This window comes from Lotus japonicus, chromosome 6, assembly GCF_012489685.1.
Source record: "Lotus japonicus ecotype B-129 chromosome 6, LjGifu_v1.2".
Lineage (NCBI taxonomy): Eukaryota > Viridiplantae > Streptophyta > Magnoliopsida > Fabales > Fabaceae > Lotus > Lotus japonicus.
In genome coordinates, this window is record NC_080046.1 from 14,876,503 (window position 1) to 14,900,480 (window position 23,978).

General features: G+C 37.5%; 1 protein-coding gene across 1 annotated transcript; it reads left to right on the plus strand.

The window, feature by feature from the left end:
• Window positions 1-3,054: 3,054 nt before the first annotated feature.
• On the plus strand, window positions 3,055-5,937 carry LOC130724971 (uncharacterized). Its single transcript, XM_057576235.1, has 2 exons — window positions 3,055-3,161; window positions 4,743-5,937. Exons 1-2 carry the CDS (start codon window positions 3,055-3,057, stop codon window positions 5,935-5,937), a joined length of 1,302 nt encoding a protein of 433 aa, XP_057432218.1.
• The last annotated feature ends 18,041 nt before the right edge of the window (window positions 5,938-23,978 follow it).

Below are 23,978 nucleotides of genomic sequence, written 5' to 3' on the forward strand. Positions count from 1 at the left end.
GGAAACCCCCTATTAATACCAACAACAAGACAAAAAAGGGCAATTTACTCTAGGGAAAATACTCTATCGAGTTCAACATCAATTCAAATACGATTAAGGTCCATCCCCTTAACCAATCAAGATGAAAATGCCATGAAGCTAGTCCAATATCCAATATCTTAAAGTTCAAAGTCTAAGTAAACTTATCAACACAACTTATCATATCAACATCTCATTGAGGGAAACCACAGGGACACAACAAGACGTGGTTGCATTCTGTCTATAGAATTCGATCGCGAATGACTAGATTCTCCTAGATATTGTAATGACATATTCAAGTGAATGTTTCGTCCAGAGACGTGGGGTGCACACAATAAAGTAAAATAGTAGGAAACAAACAATGCACACACATGATTTTTCCAAGTTCACCCTACATCATGTCCTTGGTAGCTACCAAGATTTCCACTTTCATGTATAAAGGATCCTTATTCGTTTCCCATGCCTCTCTAGGCATAAACGAGTATTCTTGTCCATGCTCTCCAGGCATAACCGAGTATTCTTGTACATGTCTCTCCAAGCATAAACAAGTATTCTTGTACATGTCTCTCCAGGCATCATTCCCATAAAATGCCCATAAGAAATTCCCATACCAATGAATTCGCCTTTCTTTGTTGATTTTTGATGATATCATTTTAAGTTTTTGTAACATCACAGTTTGAAGTTTTTGAAGGAAGATGGTGAAGTACAAAGATAGTCATTTTCTGAAGTTTTAGTCAACCTTCTGAAGATCATGTTAATTACATAAAAGAATCAGAAGTTACTGAAGTATTGAAGTGGTTGAACACCTACTGAAGCACACCACCCATTCTAAAGTTTTTCACATGTCGATTCAGAAGATCTCTAGGTTTTGAAGTCTACTCAAAATATAAAGACCATTCAAAATCTAATGCTCATCAGAAGACATTATTCATTCACTAAAGATTTCAATTAAAAATAATTACTCCTTTGTTCAAGTTCACGTCAAGATAAAAACAAACTTTTGACCGTATTGTATCTTTTCAGCAATTGCAACGAAAGAACACATTGTTCCACACAATTTCTAGATCGTACACTACAAAGTCGAATTACCTAAACTTTCGTAAAATATTCTAGAGGACAAGGCTAATGAAATTAATGGCAAGGCTAATTTCCCTCCAATGATCATATTTTGAGGAGAAGAAGATTCAAATGGCTAGAAGGGACAACTATGACTATAAATAGTGAAATGGAGATTGAGGAACTAAGACACCAAGTTATGAAGTTATTTTTCTATCGACATTCTAAGAACTCCTAAATTTTTCAGTTGTTGCAAAATTTCCTAAGTGCTTAAGTTCATATCTTATTAGGAAATCTTGAAAATATGTAAGTGTTAAGTTTCAAAAATAATTCTCAATACTTGAGTAGCTATTCAAAGAATCACTGCATGTTAGCTTTGAGCGGCTTGGTCAAGTACTACCCAGTGGTTAGCTTGAAAAGGCAAAGTCAATACTTGTAACTTTGCAAAGTTAGTGAAAGCACCTTGAATGAGTTAAGGGTACAGACATAGCCCATGTTTGAGGGTGAACTAGTATAAAAATATTTTTTGTTCATCTTCTTAATTTTTAATCTTTAAGTTCCTATTTATACTAACCTTAAGGGGAAGTTGAACTATATCTGAACACACATTTTAACTTAACATTTTAATCTGCGGCTAACCATTAGAGGAAATAGATAATGGGAGAACCTGTTGCAAACATCTACGCATGGTGAAGGTCAATCAGTGACCAGACCGCCATCATTCCATGGTGAAGGATATGACTACAGGAAGACCAGAATGACTATGTTCATCAAGTCTACTCACTATGAGCTATGGGACATTATTTTTGGAGGTGATTTTGTTCCTACCACTCCAACTCTTGATAGAAATCCTGTCAAAATGAGAGAGAAAGAGAGTAGGGATGGAATTCAATGAATATGTCAAATACAATATAACTTGTGCTTTTAGAAAGGTTGAGTATGATAAGGTTCATAGTTGCAAAACTGCCAACAAGATGTAGAACACTCTTACTATAACTCATGAAGGTACAAAAGCAGTTAAGAAAGCCAAGGGTAGCAGAACTACCAATCAGTTTGAAATCCTCATACTAGAGCCTCACGAGACTATAGACTAAATGTTTAGCACATTTCAAACCATCACTAACAGTTTCAAGGGACATGGAAAACATGTGTCAATGACTCACCAAGTAAAAAAGATCCTAGGAAGCTTGGTTGAGAAATTGACACCGAAGGTGACTGTCATTGAGGAAACTAAGGACCTCTCCACTCTAAGGGTGTGTGAGTTTTTGGGCTCATTAATAGTTCATCAAGTGAAACCTTGTGATTAAGACTCTAATTTCAAAAGAGGGAAGAACATAACTTTGAAGGCTAAGAGGGAAGAATCTTCTTAGATTAAGAAGCATAAGACTTCAACATACTGTGATACAAGTTGAACAAGTGGAATCTGAAGATTTAGAATATAATATTGATTCTGAAGATGATAAACTTTCTAAAGGATGGACCATAGGGAAATGATGACCCGGGGTATTGTGGTGTTTTTCTTGAGTCTTTCTTTTATTTTATTTTCCTTTTGGGAGTTATTAGTCTTTCTAGAGTTGTTTTTGCATCTTTTATTTTTCAAAGTGTCAAATAGGTTTTTCTTTCTTATTTTAGTTTCATTTTATTTATTAGGACTTTCTTTATTTTCTGGTTTAGAGTAATTGTCATGGTCAGTTTCAAGGATTAATGATGGAGTACTAATGCTCATGATGAATGAATTTGTGGTTACATTTGTATTGACGAGTCGTTGATGATATGTTATGGCTATTGATGAGATTTCTAGTGGTTTCAAAAGTTTTCAGCAGGTTTTAATGGATCTGAAGTGTCTTGATGATAGAAGATTGGAGGTTATGAGTTGTAGAAGTGAAAAAGGCATTTGATGCACACCGCAAAAACACTCAAGAATCCACGACAGCTGCGCTCACGCACTGACCGTCACTGCAACACTGATGGTACTCCAGGATGGCTCGTCAAGCCACTGCAGCAGCACTCAGTTTCTCACCGCAGCAGGGCTCACGCACTGACAATCACCGCAACATGGCTCATATTCTCACCGCAGCAACGCTGACGTACTGACCATCACCTCAACAACGCTCAGATTCTCACCACAGTATCGCTGATCTTTAGTTATATACAAAGCTATCATTTTTCTTGTTTTAGACATTAAGACTTTGAGACTTGTAAGACTTACACCTTAGTTTGGAGCTATTGTTAGAGCATTCTAAGGTTATTTTTCTTGACTTCTTAGTTTTTTCTATGGCCATGCTTGGCTAATTCCTTTTAGTTCTTTGGGTATTGTGGATGTTAGTCTTTATTATGTTTTGATTTTCAGATTTCCTATATGAATTCATGTCTTTTTCCTATGTATATTTTCTTGTTTTCAATACTCTTTTGAATGCATGCAAGTGTTTGACTTTCTTCTCGCACAACGGTAGTTGGTAAAGATTAAGGTGAAGGTATGAAAAACGGTAGAAAGGGGGGGTTTGAATAACGTTTTCAGAACAAAACTTCCACCTTAAAGATTTTGACAAATCTTTCGAGAACTTAAGTGCTAAAGATAAGAGATAGAAAAGCACACAAGGATTTTATCCTGGTTCACTTGATAAATCACTCAAGCTACTCCAGTCCACCCGTTAAGGTGATTTCTTCCTTCTTAGAATGAAGGCAATCCACTAATCAGGTAAGAGTTACAACTGCACTTGAAACCTACAAGTGACTAACAATTACACTGACTTAGCTCACACTAAGATTCACTCTCTTAGTCTTCTCTAGGATCCGATCAACCTTGATCTCCTAAAGGAACTAAACAAACTGTTTATCAAAGAATTGTTTACAAGAGATTTGCTTCTAAAAAGCTAATAGTAAACACAATGAATTTCAGATGAAAGAAAGCTTAGAATATTTTGAATATGTCTTGCGCGTATGCATTTCTTTTTCTTAGCTTCTAGCCGCTTCTTTCAATCTTCAGCCTCTATATATACTCCAAGGATTAGGGTTGAGCGTTGCATGGGAAATGCTACCGTTGGAGGGCAGTTCTGGAAAATCCAGCTTCTGCTGTGGCTGAGAACGTTAGGTAGGTCGTCAGGAAGGTACACTTGCTTTTGTACTTGGATAGCGACTTGACCTTTTAACCTAGGAGACTTCTGATCAGGGGAATACTTCATATTGGAACTTGTGAAGCCGGTTGATCAGAGTCAGAGGGAAAGCACAGATCCTCTGACCATTGTATCTTCTGATTCTGAACTCAGAGGGAAGAACATGGCCTTCAGAGTTTCTTGCTTCTGGACTTCAGAGTTTCCACTATTCAGCTTCTGGATCTTCAGAGTCTTCTACACCATCAGAACATCTGAACCTTCAGTGTTTCTTGGTTATCAGAACTTCTGGATCTTCAGAGCTTCTAGCGACTGAGTCCACATCAGAGTTTGTATAGCTTCAGAACTTCTGAAGCTTTTCCACTGTTCATACTGAACATGGTGAATGCGAAAGCGTTGCTTGGGTTACCCTTTATACACAGTGCTTCTGATTTGTGTGAGATTGAGTTGAGGTCAGAGCCTGTAAATAGCACACTCAGAAAAACACGTTAGAGTACCACAATTGTTCATATCAAAAGGTTAACTTGTAATCATCAAAACATAGAGTTGTACTACTAGATCAAAACTTGATCTTACAGATGATACTCCTGTTGTCCAGAATGTCAAGATAAAGGTTCACAAAGACAATGCTGCTCCTGTTGTTGATGAGACTCCAACTGAGGAGTTGGATAAGTCAGATACTGGTCCTGCTGCTCAGAAGCGCAAGATTGGGAAACGAATTCCAGAAAATGTGCATGCTGCTCCTTTGGATAATATTTCTTTTCACTCTGAAGAGAGTGTTGGTAAGTGGAAGTATGTTTATCAGCGCAGGATTGCTCAAGAGAGGGAATTGACTGGGGAGATTCTGCATTGTCAAGAAATCATGAAACTTCTTGAGGCTGCTGGGTTATTGAAAACTGTTACTGAGATAGGTGGCTGCTATGACAAGTTGGTGGGAGAATTTATTGTGAATGTGACTACAAATTGCACTGTTTCTGGGCATCCTGATTTCAGGAAAGTTTTTGTGCGTGGTAAGTGTGTCCATTTTTCACCTGAGATCATTAACCAGTATTTGGGGAGGAGCACTGTTGCCACAGGAAATGAAGAGCTGTCATTGAGTGCTATCACTAAAGAACTCACGGCTGGTCAGACTATGGTATGGCCTGCTAAAGGATTGCTGTCTTCTACTTATTTGAGTGTGAAGTATGCTATCTTGAATCGCATTGGTGCTGCAAATTGGGCTCCTACTACACATAGCTCAGATGTTTCTTCAGGTTTGGCAAAATTAATTTATCTGGTTGGAACTCAAACTCAGTTTGATTTTGGTGAATATGTCTTTGCTCAAACTATGAAGCATGCTGAAACTTTTGCTGTCAGGCTTCCTATTGGTTTTCCTTGTTTAATTTGTGGGATTATTTTAAGTCAACATCCTCAAATTCTCCTTGATGATGAGGTTCCTAGCAAGAAAGCTAGTCTTCTCACTATTGATTCCAGGCTGCTAGCTGGTGCCCATGTTTCTGATGTTGCTGATTTGGCTGAGATGACTCAGGGGGAGGGTACTTCCTCTCAGAAGACTCCTGAGACTCCAATTGCTGCGCTTATTGCTGTGTCTAAGATGCTTCAGGACACGATTACTAGTTGTACATTGCGGAAGAAGAATGTGGACACTCTCATTCTGCAGTTGACTAAAGGCAAGAGGCCTCTTGAAGACAATGCTGCTGCTAATGATCGAGATGATGTTGGTACTTCTGATGATGATACTACTAGTGATTAGTGCCCTTGTTCCTTTATCTCTTCAATATGGTTGTACTATTTTGTTGACTTCTATTGTTTCTCTGCACCCTTTGACAATTTCTGCTAATAAGGGGGAGAATGGTACTGTTGCTTGTTAGTACTGTTGCTTGAGTGTTTTTGTTCAGACTCAGTTTGATGTTCTGTATTCGACTCAGTAGGTTCATCATATGCTGTGTGGATAGTTTGTTGTTTTTAGCCTTCTTTGGCTGTCTGATCATGTTTTAGCAAAAATTTGCCAAAGGGGGAGATTGTAGTTCTTTTGATTGGCTGCATTTTGCTCAAACCATGATGTGCAACCATATGTGCCAACATCTGGAGCAACATGGTGAAATTTCATATGTTGTTGGTTCAGTCGTTAAAGTCAAGTTTGTTGTGAGGTTGCTGATTGTATGAGGAGTCAGAAAACTTATTCTATGCTGTGCGTTTTATCTTCTGAAGGCGTGTTTGTTTTAAATCTTGGCTGAAGTAACAAGATTGATAGCGTGTGAACCAAGTCTATCTCAAAGTTTGAATTCTGTTTTACTTGGTTCTGTTATTTTATTCTGGTAAGATTTGATTCCATGAAGATTCTTTCCAGAAGTGTGTTAGTGGACTCTATGACGTTCAGCCCATTGAAGATCCAAGCCCCAGGTGAACGTCTATATAAAAGGAACTTGTAAACCCTAGCTGGCAGGGATTCAGAGATTCAGATATTGATCTTAGGGTTTTGTTTGTGAGTCCTCTTGTGAGTGTTGTATCAACTTAGTGCTTTAGTTCATCAAAGTACTGAGTTGAATTTGTTTAGTTGAGTTGTAATCTCATCAAACTGTTTTTGATAAACATGTCTTGATCACTGTGGCAGTGATCGTTAGGAGTTAGAGAAAGTTTTCTCTTAGCTTAGAGGAGAAGGGCTAAGCTTGATTCACTTGTGTAATAGTGGTGAACATATAAGAGGCTCTATACTAAGGGGGAGTACTTAGGTATAGGAGGGACTTTTATGTGACCTGAGAACTATTATTTGATAGTGAATTGACTCCTGGATTGGTATCCTCCAGACGTAGGTGATGTTCACCGAACTGGGTTAACAACTCCTTGTGTTTTAACTGTTTGTTTGTTTTTGATACTCTGATTGTGTTTTGTTGTGTTACACATTGTTGCAACATTATGTATCACATCTGTCCTAGGTGAATACGAATTTCAACTCGTTAATTTTTTTTCATTCTTTTCCTTTTGTATATTATTCATCCGTGCAGGGCACATGTGAATTGAATAATAATATAAAAGGAAAATAAGTAAAATAACATGTAATATGTTATCTGGTTTTTGGATTACTTGAATCGAGGTACTTTCAGGTAGCATTTCCTCTTTTTACCATGCATAAAAAAATTATAAAAATATATTATATACAAATATCAATATTTTTTAAACCCCACAGGACATATTTTTAGTATTAGACTTTCATACTTAGCTAATTAGCCTACTTATCTTAATGATATAAACAACAAAAGGTGTATTGCTACATTATTATAAATATGAAATGATTTTAATGTAAAATTTTCATTTTCAGTGTGACTTTTAATTTTACTGTGTATTTGCACATTAGTAAAAGTAGATTATATAAATAACAATGTTTTCTAATTCTCACATAACACTTTTTCATTATCAAATTTTCAAATAAAAATTATTAAATAATTATTTAAAAATTACTTAAATTATTTTACACATCATTTTTATTATAGTTTCAATATGAAATCATTTTTAGGTAAAATATTCATTTCCATGAGTTTTTCACTCTGCATTTAGAACATAAATAAAATAATTTAAGTTCCAGAAGCGAGGAAAGTGTTGGGACCATAAAGTATTTTCATGTAAGATATTATGCTCAGTGAGAAATATTCACCTTCTCATTCTCGCATGACATATTTCACTATTAGATTATTAACTTTTTCAATTGGTCCTACACTTTTATTCAATTTATAATTAAGCCCTTATAATAAAAATGCTTTTGATTAAATGATAAGGACTTAATTAAAAATTGAATAAATTACAGGTACCTACAGATTAATTTACCTTTTCTATATATACCTTGTAAAATATTCACGGTGTACTATATAATTCATGAAAAAATCATCAAAATGAGAGATGGGTAGAAAATGTCTTTCATGCTACAATATCTTTTATTTAAAAGTATAATATTAAATTAAAATATAAAATTTATTTATGACATCTTTAATTTTAAAATTACTTTTAAATTTATTTAATCAAATATTAACAGTTTGGGTTAAATAAGATTTTGGTCCTTATATAATACGCTAAGTTTGAAAATTGTCCCTCCCCAGAGCAAAGTTTGAACTCAGTCCCTCATGTTTGGAACCCTAAAATTTTCTTTTTATTTTACATTATTAATGTTTTACGGTTAATATTTGTATTGTTTTAGACATTTTTATGAAAAGAATAATATGAATTTTCTATGGTCACACTAACAAAAATTACTTTTTATTTTTCCTCTTATCAATAGCAATATATTTTTCGGTAAGCTTAGCTTATTCAAATAATTTGATTTCAAATTTTGAAATAATGTTTATCTTAAAAGGTTGAGACAATGATATTTAAAGTTGAAATAAAATAATTTTAATCTATTGAACAACACATTAGGATATTAATTTTTTTTTTGATATAGTAGTTAGAGAATCTCTCAATTAGTTTTCAAATTCAAATTTTAATTTTGAAAGTTATAATCAATTCACGGAAGATGATTTTAATTTGATTTTAAAACTCTAATGTAAAATATTTTTGCTGATAAATTTGATGCAAGTTATTTTAAAAAAAAAATTAATGTAAGTTAAATTTAAATGTGATTGATCTAGCAATCCACCTAATTGATTTAGTTAGATATTTTTCTTTTATTAACTTTACTTTGTATATTGTCAAAAGAGTTTAATTTTGATGAACCGACGGTGTATAGTTTTTTTTACACCGTCAACCAATCAGATTTCAAGGATGTGAAAAAATCTCTCTTTTCATTTAATTTCATTAATTGACGTGACACATCCTTCAAATCTGATTGGTTGACGGTGTAAAAAAACTTTACACCGCCGGTGCATCAAACTTTTTCTCTTGTCAAAAAGAGAAAAATAATGATGCACTGACGGTGTAAAGACCAATCATATTTCACGGATGTGTCACGTCAATTAATGAAATTAAATAAAAAGAGAAATTTTCTCACATCCTTGAAATTTAATTGGATGATTGTGTAAAAAAACTTTACACCGTCGGTACATAAAAATTAAACTCTTGTAAAAAATGTGGTAAAGGTACATTAGTTTTTAACTTTATTTTCTTTCTCCCACTTCAATGTTTGTTTTATATAAGTTTACTACTATTTTTTACTGTTGACTTGGTCCACTAAATCTTCACCCATGTTACTATTCATGAGAGAAAAGTTCAAGAACAATTGCTTTTATATCCTTTATCTCTTACTGAATTTGTATTCAGTTCAAAAAAAGTGAATAACAACTTCATACTCATTGAAAACTTAAAGTTCCAAAACCATATCACTTTAGTGAATAAAAGTGATTATTAAAAAAAGTTTAACACTACTCAAAATTTTACACTGGCGAAGACTATGAATACAAAGTTAAATTTTAAATATCAAATATTAACAATTAATTTAAGGTTAGAAAAATAGATTAGAAAAATATTTTTATCAGAATTCTCATTGTGGAATAATTAACATTTAAAATGGTATGAAATCAGCATTTCATTTCTTATTTTAAATAAATTGATCATTTTTTTTTGAATTTGGAAATTTTTCAAAAGCGTAAACTCAAATCAGAATTGCTAGCGTTAATTAAATATATTGATTTATTAATTGTCGACCAATGAAAAATCATCAATATGGACCAATTAGAATAAGCCATTTGAAAATTCAATGGAAACAACCAATAGAACACTAATATTTGGAAATTATGTAGCAATATGGCCCACTTTGGTGGGTGAGCTTTATATATTATTAAGATAAGATAAACAAATAGGTTAAGTATAGGTAGTGTAGAATTTAACTCATAAAGTTAAGAGAAAAATATTAGGAAAATGAATGATCATTATCATAAAAATTATGAGAAACTCTAATATAATTCAATATCACTTTGGGTAAGTTTAAGTGATCAAGTTAGTAGTGTAAAACATGTGTTTTTCATTTATACATATATACGTTAGTGTGAAGATATATGTATATACATGTTAATCTCGATCTTTTCTTTTTCTTTTTCTGTTTTAACTTTGAACTTTTCTTTTCTTTTCTTTTCTTTTTTTTTTCTTTGTTTTCTTTCTTCTCTTTTTTTTTATGAAAAGAATAATAATAATTTTAATAATACACTCGTTTATATAAACACACAAGATACAAAGAACACATCAACTTAAGCTTAATAACACTTATTGCACTTAAGCCGATAAATAACTATTTAATTAAACGCTTAATCTATCAGGGTCTTACATTACTACCCCCTTAAAATAGTTTCGCCCTTGAAACTAAGAATAAGGTTCCACAAACAACTCGGGGTATTGTTCCTTCATCTTTCTCTCTAACTCCCACGTAGCATCGCCTATGTTCTGATTCCAAATAACTTTCATCAGCATAATCTGCTTGCCCCTTAGTTACTTCATCCTTCTATCCTTTATTCTGACTGGTGGTACCTCAAAAGACAAGTTATCTTTCAACTGAATGTCGTCAAGTTTGATGACATGCGACAGATCTGGAATGTATTTCCTCAGTTGCGAGACATGGAACACATCGTGAATGTAGGAAATAAATGGTGGTAGTGCTATCTGATATGCTACTGGTCCTATTCGTCGAGTAATCTGATAAGGACCAATGAACTTAGGTGTAAGCTTTCTAGATTTAATGGCCCTACCGACTCCCGTAGTTGGTGTGACTCGAAGAAACACATGGTCGCCCGCTTCAAACTCTAGAGTTCGGCGTCTCCGATCAGTGTAGCTCTTCTGCCTACTCTGAGAAGTCCTCATCTTGTCTCTTATTTTCTTGACTTTTTTGGTCGTCTGTAGTAGAAGATTGGGTCCTACCAGTAAATTCTCCCTGTCTTGATACCAGCACAAAGGTGTTCGACACTTTCTCCCATATAAAGCCTCATAAGGTGCCATCCTATACTAGCATGAAAACTGTTGTTATACGTGAATTCAATCAAAGGCAGCAGATCATCCCAACTCCCTCGATTGTCTAGCACACATGCTCGTAAAAGGTCCTCTAGAGACTGAATGGTTCTCTCTGTTTGACCATCAGATTGCGGATGATACGAAGAACTCAACCTTAGCTTTGTTCCCAAAGCCTCGTGTAGGGCTCCCCAAAAATGTGAAGTAAACTTCGGATCTCTGTTAGATACAATGCTCGTCGGTACTCTGTGTAACCGCACTATCTCTGCCACGTAAATCTCTGCGAGTTTCTCGACATTGTAAGTAGTCCTTACTAGTAGAAAATGAGTAGATTTAGTCAGACGATCCACGATCACCCAAATCGAATTGTACTTCTTCTGAGTTCGTGGCAAGGCTACCACGAAATCCATAGATATACCATCCCATTTCCACTCCGGAACATCCAAGCTCTGCAGCATTCCCGCGGGTTTTTGATGTTCCACTTTAGCTTTCTGACAAGTCAAACAAGAAGCTACATACTTGGCAACATGCCTCTTCATCCTTGGCCACCAGAAATTTAGCTTCAAATCTTGATACATATTTGTTGCTCCTGGATGAATACTTAACTTGCTCTTGTGGCCCTCATCCATAATTAACTTCCTCAATTCCAGGTTATTTGTAAGACCCAAGTTTTTAAGCTTAGAATAAGTGGAAGAGATTTCCATTTACGATTAGGCTTGATGTATCGTGAAGGAAAAACCTGAACAAGATTTTATCGAATGGAATAAATTTATGAAGGAGAAAGTTCAGGAAAAGTCTAAGGATTGTATCAAAATCGATAAAAGGTATAGCACGATCGATACACGCTTAAACCTAGGTCAGAAACCCTAGTATATAGCTAGTTTTCACTTAAAGTCACGATGGAAATTAATTCCAAAAATCTTCAGAGAAATGTTAGAATTTCTCTTAATCCATATATAACAATCGTTTCAAGGCGAAACTCTAGAATGTACGAACGACCGATTCCAATCATCGGAAGTTTGCCGAAACTAAAATCCTGATAGTTCAAAAACCCTAAAATCAACCGACAATGAAGACTTCTTCTATTCGGAGCTTCAAATGAAGATTCTACACGCGTACACCCATTTCTCTTGATGATTTCAATCTTTCTTCAGAAGGAAGTTTTCTATTCCGACATTCGATGCAAAAAGTAACTTATCGGGTAAAATAGTTTTACACCGACTTTGCATTAGTCACCTAAAATACAAGGAGACCTCTTTTAAGTTTTGGATTTATGTTGCCAAAAACCTATCTTAGAATTCACGGAGAATGAAGCCGGAAAAATCAGATTCACGAAACTTTCATTTTCCCGCGTTTTTCCAACCTCTATATATAGCCAAGAAAGGAGAAAAAATGGCAAAAACTTCACCATTTTCTCTCCAAACCCGTGAGCTTCACCAAAGAGGAAGGAGGAAGAGTTTTTCTTCATTTCTTGCTTGATCGTTGATTCAACAATTGCTGCTTGAAGGTATCAAGGTATAGCCGCTAATCCTTACCTCTGATCGTCTTTTCCATAGCTTTTCTCTATGTCTTTCTGTGCTCATAGTTTTGAGGTTTTTGCAAAACTATCCTGAATACTTCCTTTTTGATTCTAAACATCTTCCCTACGTTCTCCTGAGTATGTTTAGCTAATAATACTGCGCCGATTCTCGAAAAACTACCGTCGAGTTTCAATTCTGCTTAAAATACCCATTTTGGGGCAAAGCTTCGTCCTTTGGTCTGAAAACTATCGCCTTAGCTTAGTGCTAGTAGGATTAGTTGTCATAAACGTCGTTGGTGACGTCCCCATCCAATTTGCTTTTTGAAATTTCAGTTTTGAAATTCTGAGCTAAAAATATTGACCAAAATACCCCTGCGACAGTTTTCGATCCGATAATTTTTCCGAGTTTAGAATACCCTTAGTTACGAATAATAATAGCATAGGAACCAAGTTTGATCGAAGAAAAATCGAGCCACCTAATTACCAATAGTGGCCGAGCACCCTAGGGGGGAGGGAGGAAAATTCCTTTTTCGAAAACTTGTCCTTTCGCGCTAGATTATTGTACCTCGGAGTATATACTACTTCGTGTAACCTTAGTGAGTCTTGGTTGTTGAGTTTCTGACTCATTGTGATTGATTTCTGTGGTTTTGCTCTAAAGGTGCTTTTGAGGATTTTCCTCAAGAGCAAGGCTTTGATTGTGAAGGAGTGATAGAAGATAACCTTGGGGAATCTTCAGGTGAGGGCTTCTCACTGAATCCTTAGTTAATGCTTAGGGTCGATGCTTTCGAAATTGATTTACTGTTTATGCACTTGTTTGTGCTTGATTGGAAAAATGTTTTCTGAGGCTTCGGCTGACAATGTAGATGATTCATCTACTGAATGTTTTCGAGATTGAATTACATGGTACGTGCTAAGTGGGTAATCTAGGATGTGTGATGCATGCTTTATATGCTAAGTGCTACGTGGTTATTTTAGAATGTGTTGATATATGACATGTTGGTTGATTGTGCTGATTTAATTATGTCTTACAATGATATCTGTGATTCTGAGTAGTGAGGATAGCGGGCAGGTCGTGCCGATTTTATTTTGAGATTTTGGGGAAAGTTTGATAGGACGAATGAGATTCGGGCCTTGTTATGGTGTTTCATGGATCGAGACATTCTCTGGAGTCATTTGGGGATTAGGAGATCCCGAGAACTTATAAGATTTGCGATAAGACTAAAAGGATATTATTTTATAAGGAAAATTCATAAGACATTAAACAACCTCTAAATCTTCAAATAATAATAACAAACTCGAAAGGAAGCTTAGGATACAAATCTTAGTTGTGGAAAACGAGAAGTGTCGTCGGATCCAAGTGTTGAGAGAATTGATAAGTTCTGAGTATGTTGATACTCCTTCGCTCTTTGAGCGGTTGTTTAGCCATCCAAGGGTTGTGCCGAGAAGCTTCACTGAGGCGTGAGACCTTGTGAAAGCGAGAATCTTCACTGAGGCGTGAGACCTTGTGAAATCGAGAATCTTCACTGAGGCGTGAGACCTTGTGGAAAGCATGGATCTTCACTGAGGCGTGAGACCTCGTGAACAGCATGAAACTTCACTGAAGCGTAAGACTTCGTGCAAGTGTGTAAATTCACTGAGGCGTGAGACCTCGTGAGAGCATAAAACTTCACTGAAGCGTGAGACTTTGTGAATGTGTGAGACTCCACTGAAGCGTGAGACTTCGTGAGAGCATTGATGACTCGAAGAGTTATCGTGAGTGGTTGCACTCATTTTACGATTAATTGTATTTTGTCGCAGAATCGACTTTTACCTTAGGGTATTCTTTATAGAGACATTAAGTTAGCTAGAACACGTGGCGACGTGTCGAGTGAGGTCGGAGACGTTGTTTGGCTAATCACATTGCATTCATGCACACATAGAAGGTTAATACACGGCGTGATACCGGACCTCGGTGGATTCCAAAATGGTCATAAGACCCGGATTTCCGCGTAAGAGCGCTATTAGGCGACTCTTAGTAGCAGACCGAAATGGCAGACCTTCGGGTTTACTGCTGATCTGGCTACCTTTGTGTGGTGTAAGAGGCACGCAGGCAGAAATGGTCCCACCGTTGCTGGTGCTAGGATTGATCCGTTGATGTCCATCCGTTTCCGGAATGCATTTGGTTAACTGGGTTAACCGTCATTTGCATTTCATGCAACATGCATACTGACTTAGTTGCTGAGTGTGGTTGATAATTGTTAATCCTTTTTGATGCATGCTAATTGTTATTATCGTCTTTTATATTTATTGTGAAATATGCAACCCTAGGATGTTATCCCTAGCTATAAGCCTAAGTGGCTATTCTATTATCTGTATCTATCGGTGCTATTATTTACATAATTATTTGGAGTTGACCCTCGCGTCTTCTGTGTGTGCTTTGGCGGACTACGCCCTTTGTCAGATGTCTTTGGCGGGCTGGTTCACGACGGTTCACCCTTCGGGAGGAACTAGGGTTGAGATGCTGGAACAGGAGCGCATCGCGGTCGCGAGAGGAGGACGGATGGTGTACTTAGACTAGGTCGTTCTGAATTCAGATTCGGACGACGATCATGCTAGCATGTAGGTTTTAGTGCTGGTGTGAGCTCCTCGAGATGGGATTAGTGTAGGAGTAGAGTCTTAGCTCTGACCGTTATGTTTTCTTTTGGGAACAGGGTAGTTTCCCGCCGATAGCTTTTTGTGTGGTTTCTCTACGGGAATCACAGAGAGTTGGTTGGGCTAGGAGTTCTTGTTTTAGGCCATCTGGGCTGACTCATTCTCATTTTGAGGGTTTGTGTTGCGAACACTTAACCTTTTCTTTTGGATTGTACATTTTGCCTACGGGCGTTACACTCTTTTACTTTCCGTCACTGGAGGCTACTCGTGACGAGGTTTGCTACTTGCAGCGGGGGCTGTAATTATTATTGTACATTAGTTCTGTTATCTTTTGTTGGGAGTTTATTTCTTTCAGTCTTTGGTTCTATTATCAAAAAAAAAATATTCACGTTTTTCCGCATTAATTTATTTTTGGTTACTAAAGTGACGCCACCGAAATCGGGGTGTTACATTATTAGTACACACACCCTTTCCTTGCATCTTAGAATGTTGTCATCTCCTATTTTGAACTCTGGATCCTTACCCTGAGAAACTAAGTTCCTCTTTTCCAACAAAAATTCATCTTGCAATTGTTGTTCTCGAGTCTCTTCTAACAATCCACTAGCGACTTTAATCATTTCGAACTTAATCTCCCCATCAGATATCCTTACTCCCAAGCTCAAGGCATCAACGACTACATTCGCCTTTCGCGGGTGATATTGTAATGTGAACTCATAGTCCTTAATGAAATCCATCCTTCGGCGTTGTCTCATATTCAACTCCTTTTGGTCCAACAAATACTTCAAACTCTTATGATCACTAAACACAGTGAAAGTACACCCATAAAGATAATGCCTCCAAATCTTCAGTGCAAAGATAATGGAAGTCAACTCCAAATCATGCGTCAGGTAGTTTCTTTCATGGGTTTTTAGTTTCCTTGAAGCATAAGCCACCACTCTCCGATGTTGCATCAGCACACACCCCAGACCTTGGTAAGACGCGTCACAATAAACCTCGTAAGGTTCCTCTAGTTGTGGTAAAACCAACACAGAAGAAGTCGTTAGTCGTTCCTCCATAGTTCGGAAACTAGTTTCACATTCTTCTGTCCACGCAAAAGGTTGATATTTCCTTGTAAGTTGGGTCAAAGGTCCAACTATCCTGGAAAATCCTTCGATGAATCGCCGGTTGTTGGAACATGTTGCCATGCATTTTGTCAAAACAACCGATTGTCGAAGCAGATGTCGTGGCATCTGTCCTCGTGAAGCTAGGGCATCAGTCCTCAGCTTGTGTTTCTGTTGTGAGCCCTCTGAAGATTTACTGAAGATATGTTTTTGAGTTACTTGAGGAGCAAGTAGCTATTCCAGAAGGGTTTTATTTGTTGGGTTGTTATTTGTTGAAACAATCTTTGTTAAAAGATTGGTTTCTATCTTTACTTGTGCAATAAGAAACCGAATATATCAAGATTGCGTTTTGAATTGCTGTTACTGCAATCTGTTTCTTCAGCCCATGCTAACCCTGAAGCCCATGCTACCGCTGCTGAAGTCTATAAAAGGATGAAGACCTAAAACATGAAGATGACTGATGACCCTAGTTTAGTAGTGTTTTTAGGGTCATTTCTTAGTTTGTTTTGAGTCTTTTTATTGAGTCTCATGTAGTGTTTCATGCATTCTCATGCATTTTTATCTTTATTTGTGTTTTTACTTGGTTTTGGAAATTTCATAGTTTTATAGGGACCTTTCATGCATTTTAAGTAAGTTTAGGACTTGCATGGTTTTATTGTGTTAATTGAAGGATCTCTTGTGCTAATGAGCTCTTTGAAGCTTCTAGATATCTCTTTTACTTTGTGCCTAAGTTACCAGGTCTGAAACTGATGGATGAGGAAGGCCAAGAAGCTTGGAATTGAAGGAGGGCTTAAAGAGGCTTGAAGAGGAGTTTCAAGGAGCTGAAAAGTCTGTTCCAGCGAAGCTTGAGCGCCTAGGCGCTGGGAATTGGCGCCTAGGTGCTAGTGCAATTTCCTGAAGCTTTTGGAATTGGCGCCTAGGCGCCAGACACCTCCAGAGAGCATGTTTCTGGGCTGGAATTGGCGCTCAGGCGCTCTGAATTGGCGCCTGAGCGTCCAGACTCGCATGTTTTACCTATAAATTGGTTTTAGACATTTCTCTTGGAACCTTTTGTCATTTTATCATATTTTCATAAGTTAGAAGAGAGGGTTTGAGTTCTGGAGCTTCAGGAGCTTTCTCTAAGCCCTATGTTTCAGGTTTCATCTTTCTTTTCTTGTATGGATTTCATAGCCATGTTTGGCTAAATCCCTTTTGCTTTGGGTTCTTTGTAAGACTTATGATGTTTTAATCTTAATTCCTATTTCTATTCATGATTCCTCTGAGTAAACCCTTGAATCCCATATCCATGCTTTATGTTTCAAGTTAGAACATGTGCTAGCTTTATGCTTTTCTATAATAGAACGGAAGTTTGTTATAGATTAGGGACTTGTTATGGGATTACCTCTTCTATACTTGCTACTAGGAATAGAGGAAGGGTTGGGGTTTGTTGGCCTGAATTGCATGCTTAATGCCTTTAGCAAATGTTTAGGTTATCAAGGAATTGTGCCTATCTTTTGGCTTGAGAGGATTGTCTATGCGAGGCATCGATAGATGATTGATTAGGCTAGAACATCAAGGAGAGACTCAGAGTTTTGTGGATAGAGTAGGTTGATTAGAACTGAATTAGTCAAGCAAGAACCCAAGGCATGCTCACCATTGTTCTCACACACTTATATTTCAATTGCTTGTTAATTAGTCACCTAAACAATCAACCTTAAAACTGAATTTTACTCGCTTTCTTACCGTGAACTCGAGGCTTAAACTGAATTCACATTCCAATTCCCTGTGGTTCGATAAATTAAAACCGGGTAGATTCTGTACACTTGCAGATTGACCAACAATGACCGAAGCTGATAGAGAGAGATCGAGTGTTTTAGGATTTGTTATTGTGCTTTGTCCTTTGTTAGTTGTGAATCTGTCTTTGCTCACTGATTCTATAAAGCAAAGAGAGATTCTGTGTGTTTGATTGCGTTCAAACTCTACTTGTTCATTGTGTTCACCAATCACTGTGGCAGTGATTCAGAGAAAGTGAGAGGGGCTCTCATACTTAGGTTGAGATTCTAAGTAGAAATACACTAGGTAGATTAGGAAGTGAACTATGAACTGAGTTGTTCATGAGTGTCTGTAGTTCCTGAATCTTGAGATAGTGGATTTCCTTTCTTTGGGTGCAAACCCTCCAGACGTAGGTGAAAGTTTTTCACTGAACTGGGTTAACAATTACTGTGTGTTATTGTTTCTGTTGTTAAGTTTTGTTTTACTGTTAAGCGGTTGTCGAACCTCTTGTCCCAGCATCGTGCAGGACAATCGTATCAGAGGGAACCTGAATTACAATTGGCATCTGAGCAGGCACCCTGTTCTGGTTGAGTGAGCTCCAGGGAGTTTTATTCAAGTTCTCATGGATAACAAGGAGGGAAGATCAGTCAATAGGCCACCCATTCTGGATGGTACTAACTATGACTACTGGAAGGTTCGCATGACAGCCTTTCTCAAATCAATTGACAACAAGACTTGGAAAGCTATTGTCAAGGGTTGGAAGCACCCCACTAAGGCTGAGGTTGAAGGCACCTCTACTACTGTTGTGGAAAAACCTGAAGAAGAATGGACCAGTGTTGAAGATGAAGCTGCTCTTGGAAATTCAAAGGCTCTAAATGCTATCTTTAATGGAGTTGACAAGAATATGTTTAGGCTGATCAATACGTGTACTGTGGCAAAGGATGCTTGGGAAATTCTGAAAACTGCACATGAAGGAACTACTCGAGTAAGGATGTCAAGGCTTCAGATGCTTACTACTCAATTTGAAAATTTGATGATGACTGAAGAAGAGACTATTTCAGAATTCCACATGCGTGTCCGTGACTTGTCTAATGCTTCATTTGCTTTGGGAGAACTTATGTCAGATGAGAAGCTTGTAAGGAAGATCTTGAGATCTCTTCCTCAGAAGTTTGCTATGAAAGTCACTGCAATTGAGGAGGCTCAAGACATTGAGAACATGAAGGTTGATGAACTTATTGGCTCTTTGCAGACATTTGAGTTGAAACTGAGTGGAAAATCTGAGAAGAAGAATAAGAGTATTGCTTTTGTGTCAAACACTGATGAAGGTGATGATGAAGATTGTGAGGGTGAAAATCTTTTTGAGGCTTTGGCCATGCTAGCAAAAAAATTCAACAGAGCATTTAGAAAGATTGACAAAAGAACCAGGCTTAATGTCCAGGACATGAAGTTCGATAACAAACCCAAGTTTTCTAATTCACAGAGGAAGACCAAAGAAGAAGAAAGATCTGGTCAGAATAAAGGAGTGCAGTGTCATGAATGTGAAGGATATGGCCATATCAGGTCTGAATGCGCCACCTATATAAAGAAGCAGAAGAAAGGTATGATGGTAACTTGGTCAGATGAAGACACTGAAGATGAGGAGGAGATATATGCAAACAAAGTCAATGCTTTCTCTGGAACCATCTATGAGTCTGATACAAGTGATGAGGACATTACAGATGAGGAACTGGCTGAGACTTACAAGCTGCTACACATCAAGTGGGAAGAAGCATGTAAACTTGTGAGAGAAAAGCAAAGTGAGATAGAACAACTTGTCTCTCAGAATGAAAGGCTGAAAGAGCTCAGCACAAAGCTGAAGGAAGATCTGGAGGAATGGCAAAGTAAGTTTAATAATGCTGATGTTATGGAAAAGGCTAATCTAGTGTTGATTAATGCAGGACTTCAAGAGGAAGTGGCAACTCTGACAAGAAAGCTTGAAGCTACTCACAAATCTGTTAGAATGTTGAATAGTGGTTCTGATATGCTTGATGAAATTCTGAAAGAAACTAGCAAGCAAGGAGGGAGTTTGAAGGGAATTGGCTTTGACTATAGAACAACAAACAAAGAAAATCAGAAAGGTTCAAAGAAATTTGTGTCTGCTGCAAAACAAACTGAATTCAAGAAGCCCAGAAATTATCAGTTGTCAGATTCATTGCCTCGACATGTACCTCGGCATGTGAAACCCCAGCTTAAGCTTGACAAAACTGTACCTTGGAAGTGTCACTACTGTGGTAAGAATGGTCATATAAAGCCCTACTGTTACAGGTTATATGGTTATCCTCAGATGCACGATAAAAAGCTTGTTCAGATGAGGAAGCAATGGAAGCCCAAGGGTGAAGTCAGATGTCAGGTAGCCTACACGTCTTTCAGAGCATCATCAAAGGAAGATTGGTATTTTGATAGTGGCTGCTCAAAGCACATGACAGGAAACAAGAGCTTCTCGCAAGACATCAGAAGTCACTCCACCAACTACGTTACTTTTGGAGATGGAGCTAAAGGAAAGATCAAGGGAGTAGGAAAACTTGTTAGCACAGAATCTCCTAACTTGAACAATGTGTTACTTGTAAATGGTTTAACAGCCAACCTAATCAGCATAAGTCAATTGTGTGATCAAGGATATGATGTGAAGTTCAATAAGATAGAATGTGTTGTGACCACTGATGATGAGAGAGTTGTGATGAGAGGAGTTAGATCAAAAGACAACTGTTATATGTGGACATCAGAAGAAAAAGCTCATGTTTCCAGATGTTTGTTAACTAAAGAAGATGAGGTGAATGTATGGCATCAAAGACTAGGACATCTCAACTACAGGAGCATGCAAAAGATTCTTGCAGATGAAGCAATAAGGGGATTGCCCAATTTGAGCTTGAGAGAAGGAAAGCTATGTGGAGAATGTCAAATTGGTAAGCAAACCAAGGTGCCACACAAGATGCTCCAGCATCAGACCAGGACAAAGGTTCTGGAATTGCTTCACATGGATCTCATGGGTCCCATGCAGGTTGAAAGCTTGGGAGGAAAAAGGTATGTGTTTGTCTGTGTAGATGATTTTTCAAGGTATACATGGGTTGAATTTATGAGAGAAAAATCAGAGACTTGAAATATTCAAGATTTTATGTATGAGACTTCAGAATGAGAAGGACTGTGTGATTGTGAGAATCAGAAGTGATCATGGAAGGGAGTTTGAGAATTCAAAATTCTTGGAGTTCTGTGGAACAGAAGGTATTAGCCATGAATTTTCTGCCCCCATCACTCCACAACAGAATGGAATAGTTGAAAGGAAAAATAGAACTCTCCAGGAATCAGCTAGAGTAATGTTACATGCTAAGAAGATTCCACACCAGTTCTGGGCTGAAGCTATGAGTACTGCCTGTTACATACATAATAGAGTCACCATCAGGGCAGGGACATCCTCTACACAGTATGAGCTATGGAAAGGTAGAAAGCCGTCTGTAAAATACTTTCACATATTTGGAAGTAAATGTTATATCCTTGCAGATCGTGATCCTAAGAGGAAGCTTGATCCTAGAAGTGATGAAGGAATTTTCATAGGGTATTCTATGAACAGCAAAGCTTATAGAGTTTTTAACTCTCGCACAAGGACCATGATGGAATCTGTGAATGTGACTGTGGATGATGAACCAAGCAAGAAGGAAGAAGCAGTTTTGAATGAAGATGATGATGGTGCTGATGTTCCAGCCGATGCTCCAGCAACCGCCCTCGACAATGAGTCAGAAACAAGTGCTGATGAAAAGGAAGACAAAGATATCACATCAAACAAAGCTCCATCAATCAGGGTTTAGAAGAATCATCCTCAAGAAAACATTATTGGTAATCTTCAAGAAGGGGTGACTACCAGATCCAGAAGTATAATTGCTCACAGTTGTTTCATCTCTAAGATAGAACCCAAGAATGTCAATGAAGCTCTCACTGATGAATACTGGATGCTATGCAAGAGGAGCTAGAGCAGTTCAGGAGAAATGAAGTGTGAGAGTTAGTGCCTAGACCTGAAGAAGTAAACATCATTGGCACTAAGTGGATCTTCAAGAACAAATCAGATGAAACTGGAACAGTCACAAGGAATAAAGCAAGGCTAGTTGCTCAAGGATATACTCAGATAGAAGGAGTTGATTTTGATGAAACCTTTGCTCCAGTAGCTAGACTGGAATCTATAAGACTCTTGTTAGGTGTTGCTTGTCTCTTGAAGTTCAGACTATATCAGATGGATGTGAAGAGTGCTTTTCTGAATGGCTATTTGAGTGAAGAAGTTTATGTTGAACAACCTAAAGGATTTACAGATCCACATCATCCAGATCATGTGTACAAGTTGAGGAAGGCCTTGAATGGCTTGAAGCAAGCACCTAGGGCTTGGTATGAAAGGTTAACTGAATTCCTTGTAAGCAATGGTTACAGTAAGGGTGGAATTGATAAAACTCTGTTTGTGAAGAATGACAAAGGTAAGCTCATGATAGCACAGATTTATGTGGATGACATTGTCTTTGGAGGAATGTCGAACTCAATGGTGGAGCATTTCGTCCGACAAATGAAATCTGAATTTGAGATGAGCCTAGTTGGTGAATTGAATTATTTTCTAGGACTACAAGTCAAACAAATGGAGGATTCTATGTTCATATCACAGAGTAAGTATGCTAAAGGGTTAGTCAAGAAGTTTGGCCTTGAAAAGGCTGGTCACAAGAGAACTCCTGCTGCTACACACATCAAACTTTCCAAGGATGAGAAGGGGGAAGATGTTGATCAAAGTCTCTATAGAAGCATGATTGGAAGCTTGTTGTATCTCACTGCTAGCAGACCAGACATCACATTTGCTGTCGGAGTTTGTGCTAGATATCAAGCAGCTCCTAAAGCAAGTTATCTGCTACAAGTCAAGAGAATTATCAAGTACATCAATGGCACAAGTGACTATGGTATTCTCTACACTCATGATACAAATTCCTCTTTAGTTGGATTCTGTGATGCAGATTGGGCAGGTAGTGCAGATGATCGAAAGAGCACATCTGGTGGATGTTTCTTCCTAGGGAATAATTTGATTTCATGGTTTAGCAAGAAGCAGAATTGTGTCTCATTGTCTACAGCTGAAGCAGAATATATTGTAGCAGGAAGTAGTTGTACACAACTCATGTGGATGAAGCAAATGCTGAAGGAGTATGATGTGGAACAGGATGTCATGACATTGTACTGCGACAATCTCAGTGCAATTAATATTTCTAAGAATCCCATACAGCATAGCAGGACCAAGCATATTGACATTAGACATCATTTTATTAGAGACTTGGTGGAGGATAAGATTGTTAATTTGGATCATGTTACAACTGACAAGCAATTGGCTGATATTTTCACAAAACCCCTTGATGCAATCACTTTTGAAAAATTAAGAGGAAGTCTAGGGATTTGTCTTTCTGATGCATAGCAATTAGCGTGCCCCGGTGTGTTAACGGCTAGTTTATTTTTGGTCATCATTAACAGCCATTGTGACATCAGCAGAGAGAAAGTTACTTCATGGTTCACATATCCTATAACTACCTCCAATGGGCAAATTGTGTTCTCTCAACCGCTTGTGCATCTATCTTCTTCCAGACTTATCATCTCTCATTTGCAATTCTGTTTCGTTGTTCTGTACTCTGTTTGTAATTGCTCTCGATTCATCATGTCTCAAAGTTCAGGAAAGAAGGATTCCACTTCTCATGAAGATTCAGACAATGCTACCCAGCCTGATATCTCTGTTTCATCCCCTTCAAAGGATGCTGATCCAAAGAATGGTAACTCTGAGGGTATCAATTCTGAAGAGCCAATCCAGGCTCCAGCCTCTGTTCAGGA

Coding starts and splice junctions, on each gene's coding strand:
- LOC130724971 (XM_057576235.1), top strand. CDS start 3,055: ATGGCTCGTCAAGCCACTGCAGCAGCACTCAGTTTCTCACCGCAGCAG. Junction 3,162..4,742: donor CTCACCGCAGCAACGCTGAC/GTACTGACCATC, acceptor TTGTACTACTAG/ATCAAAACTTGATCTTACAG.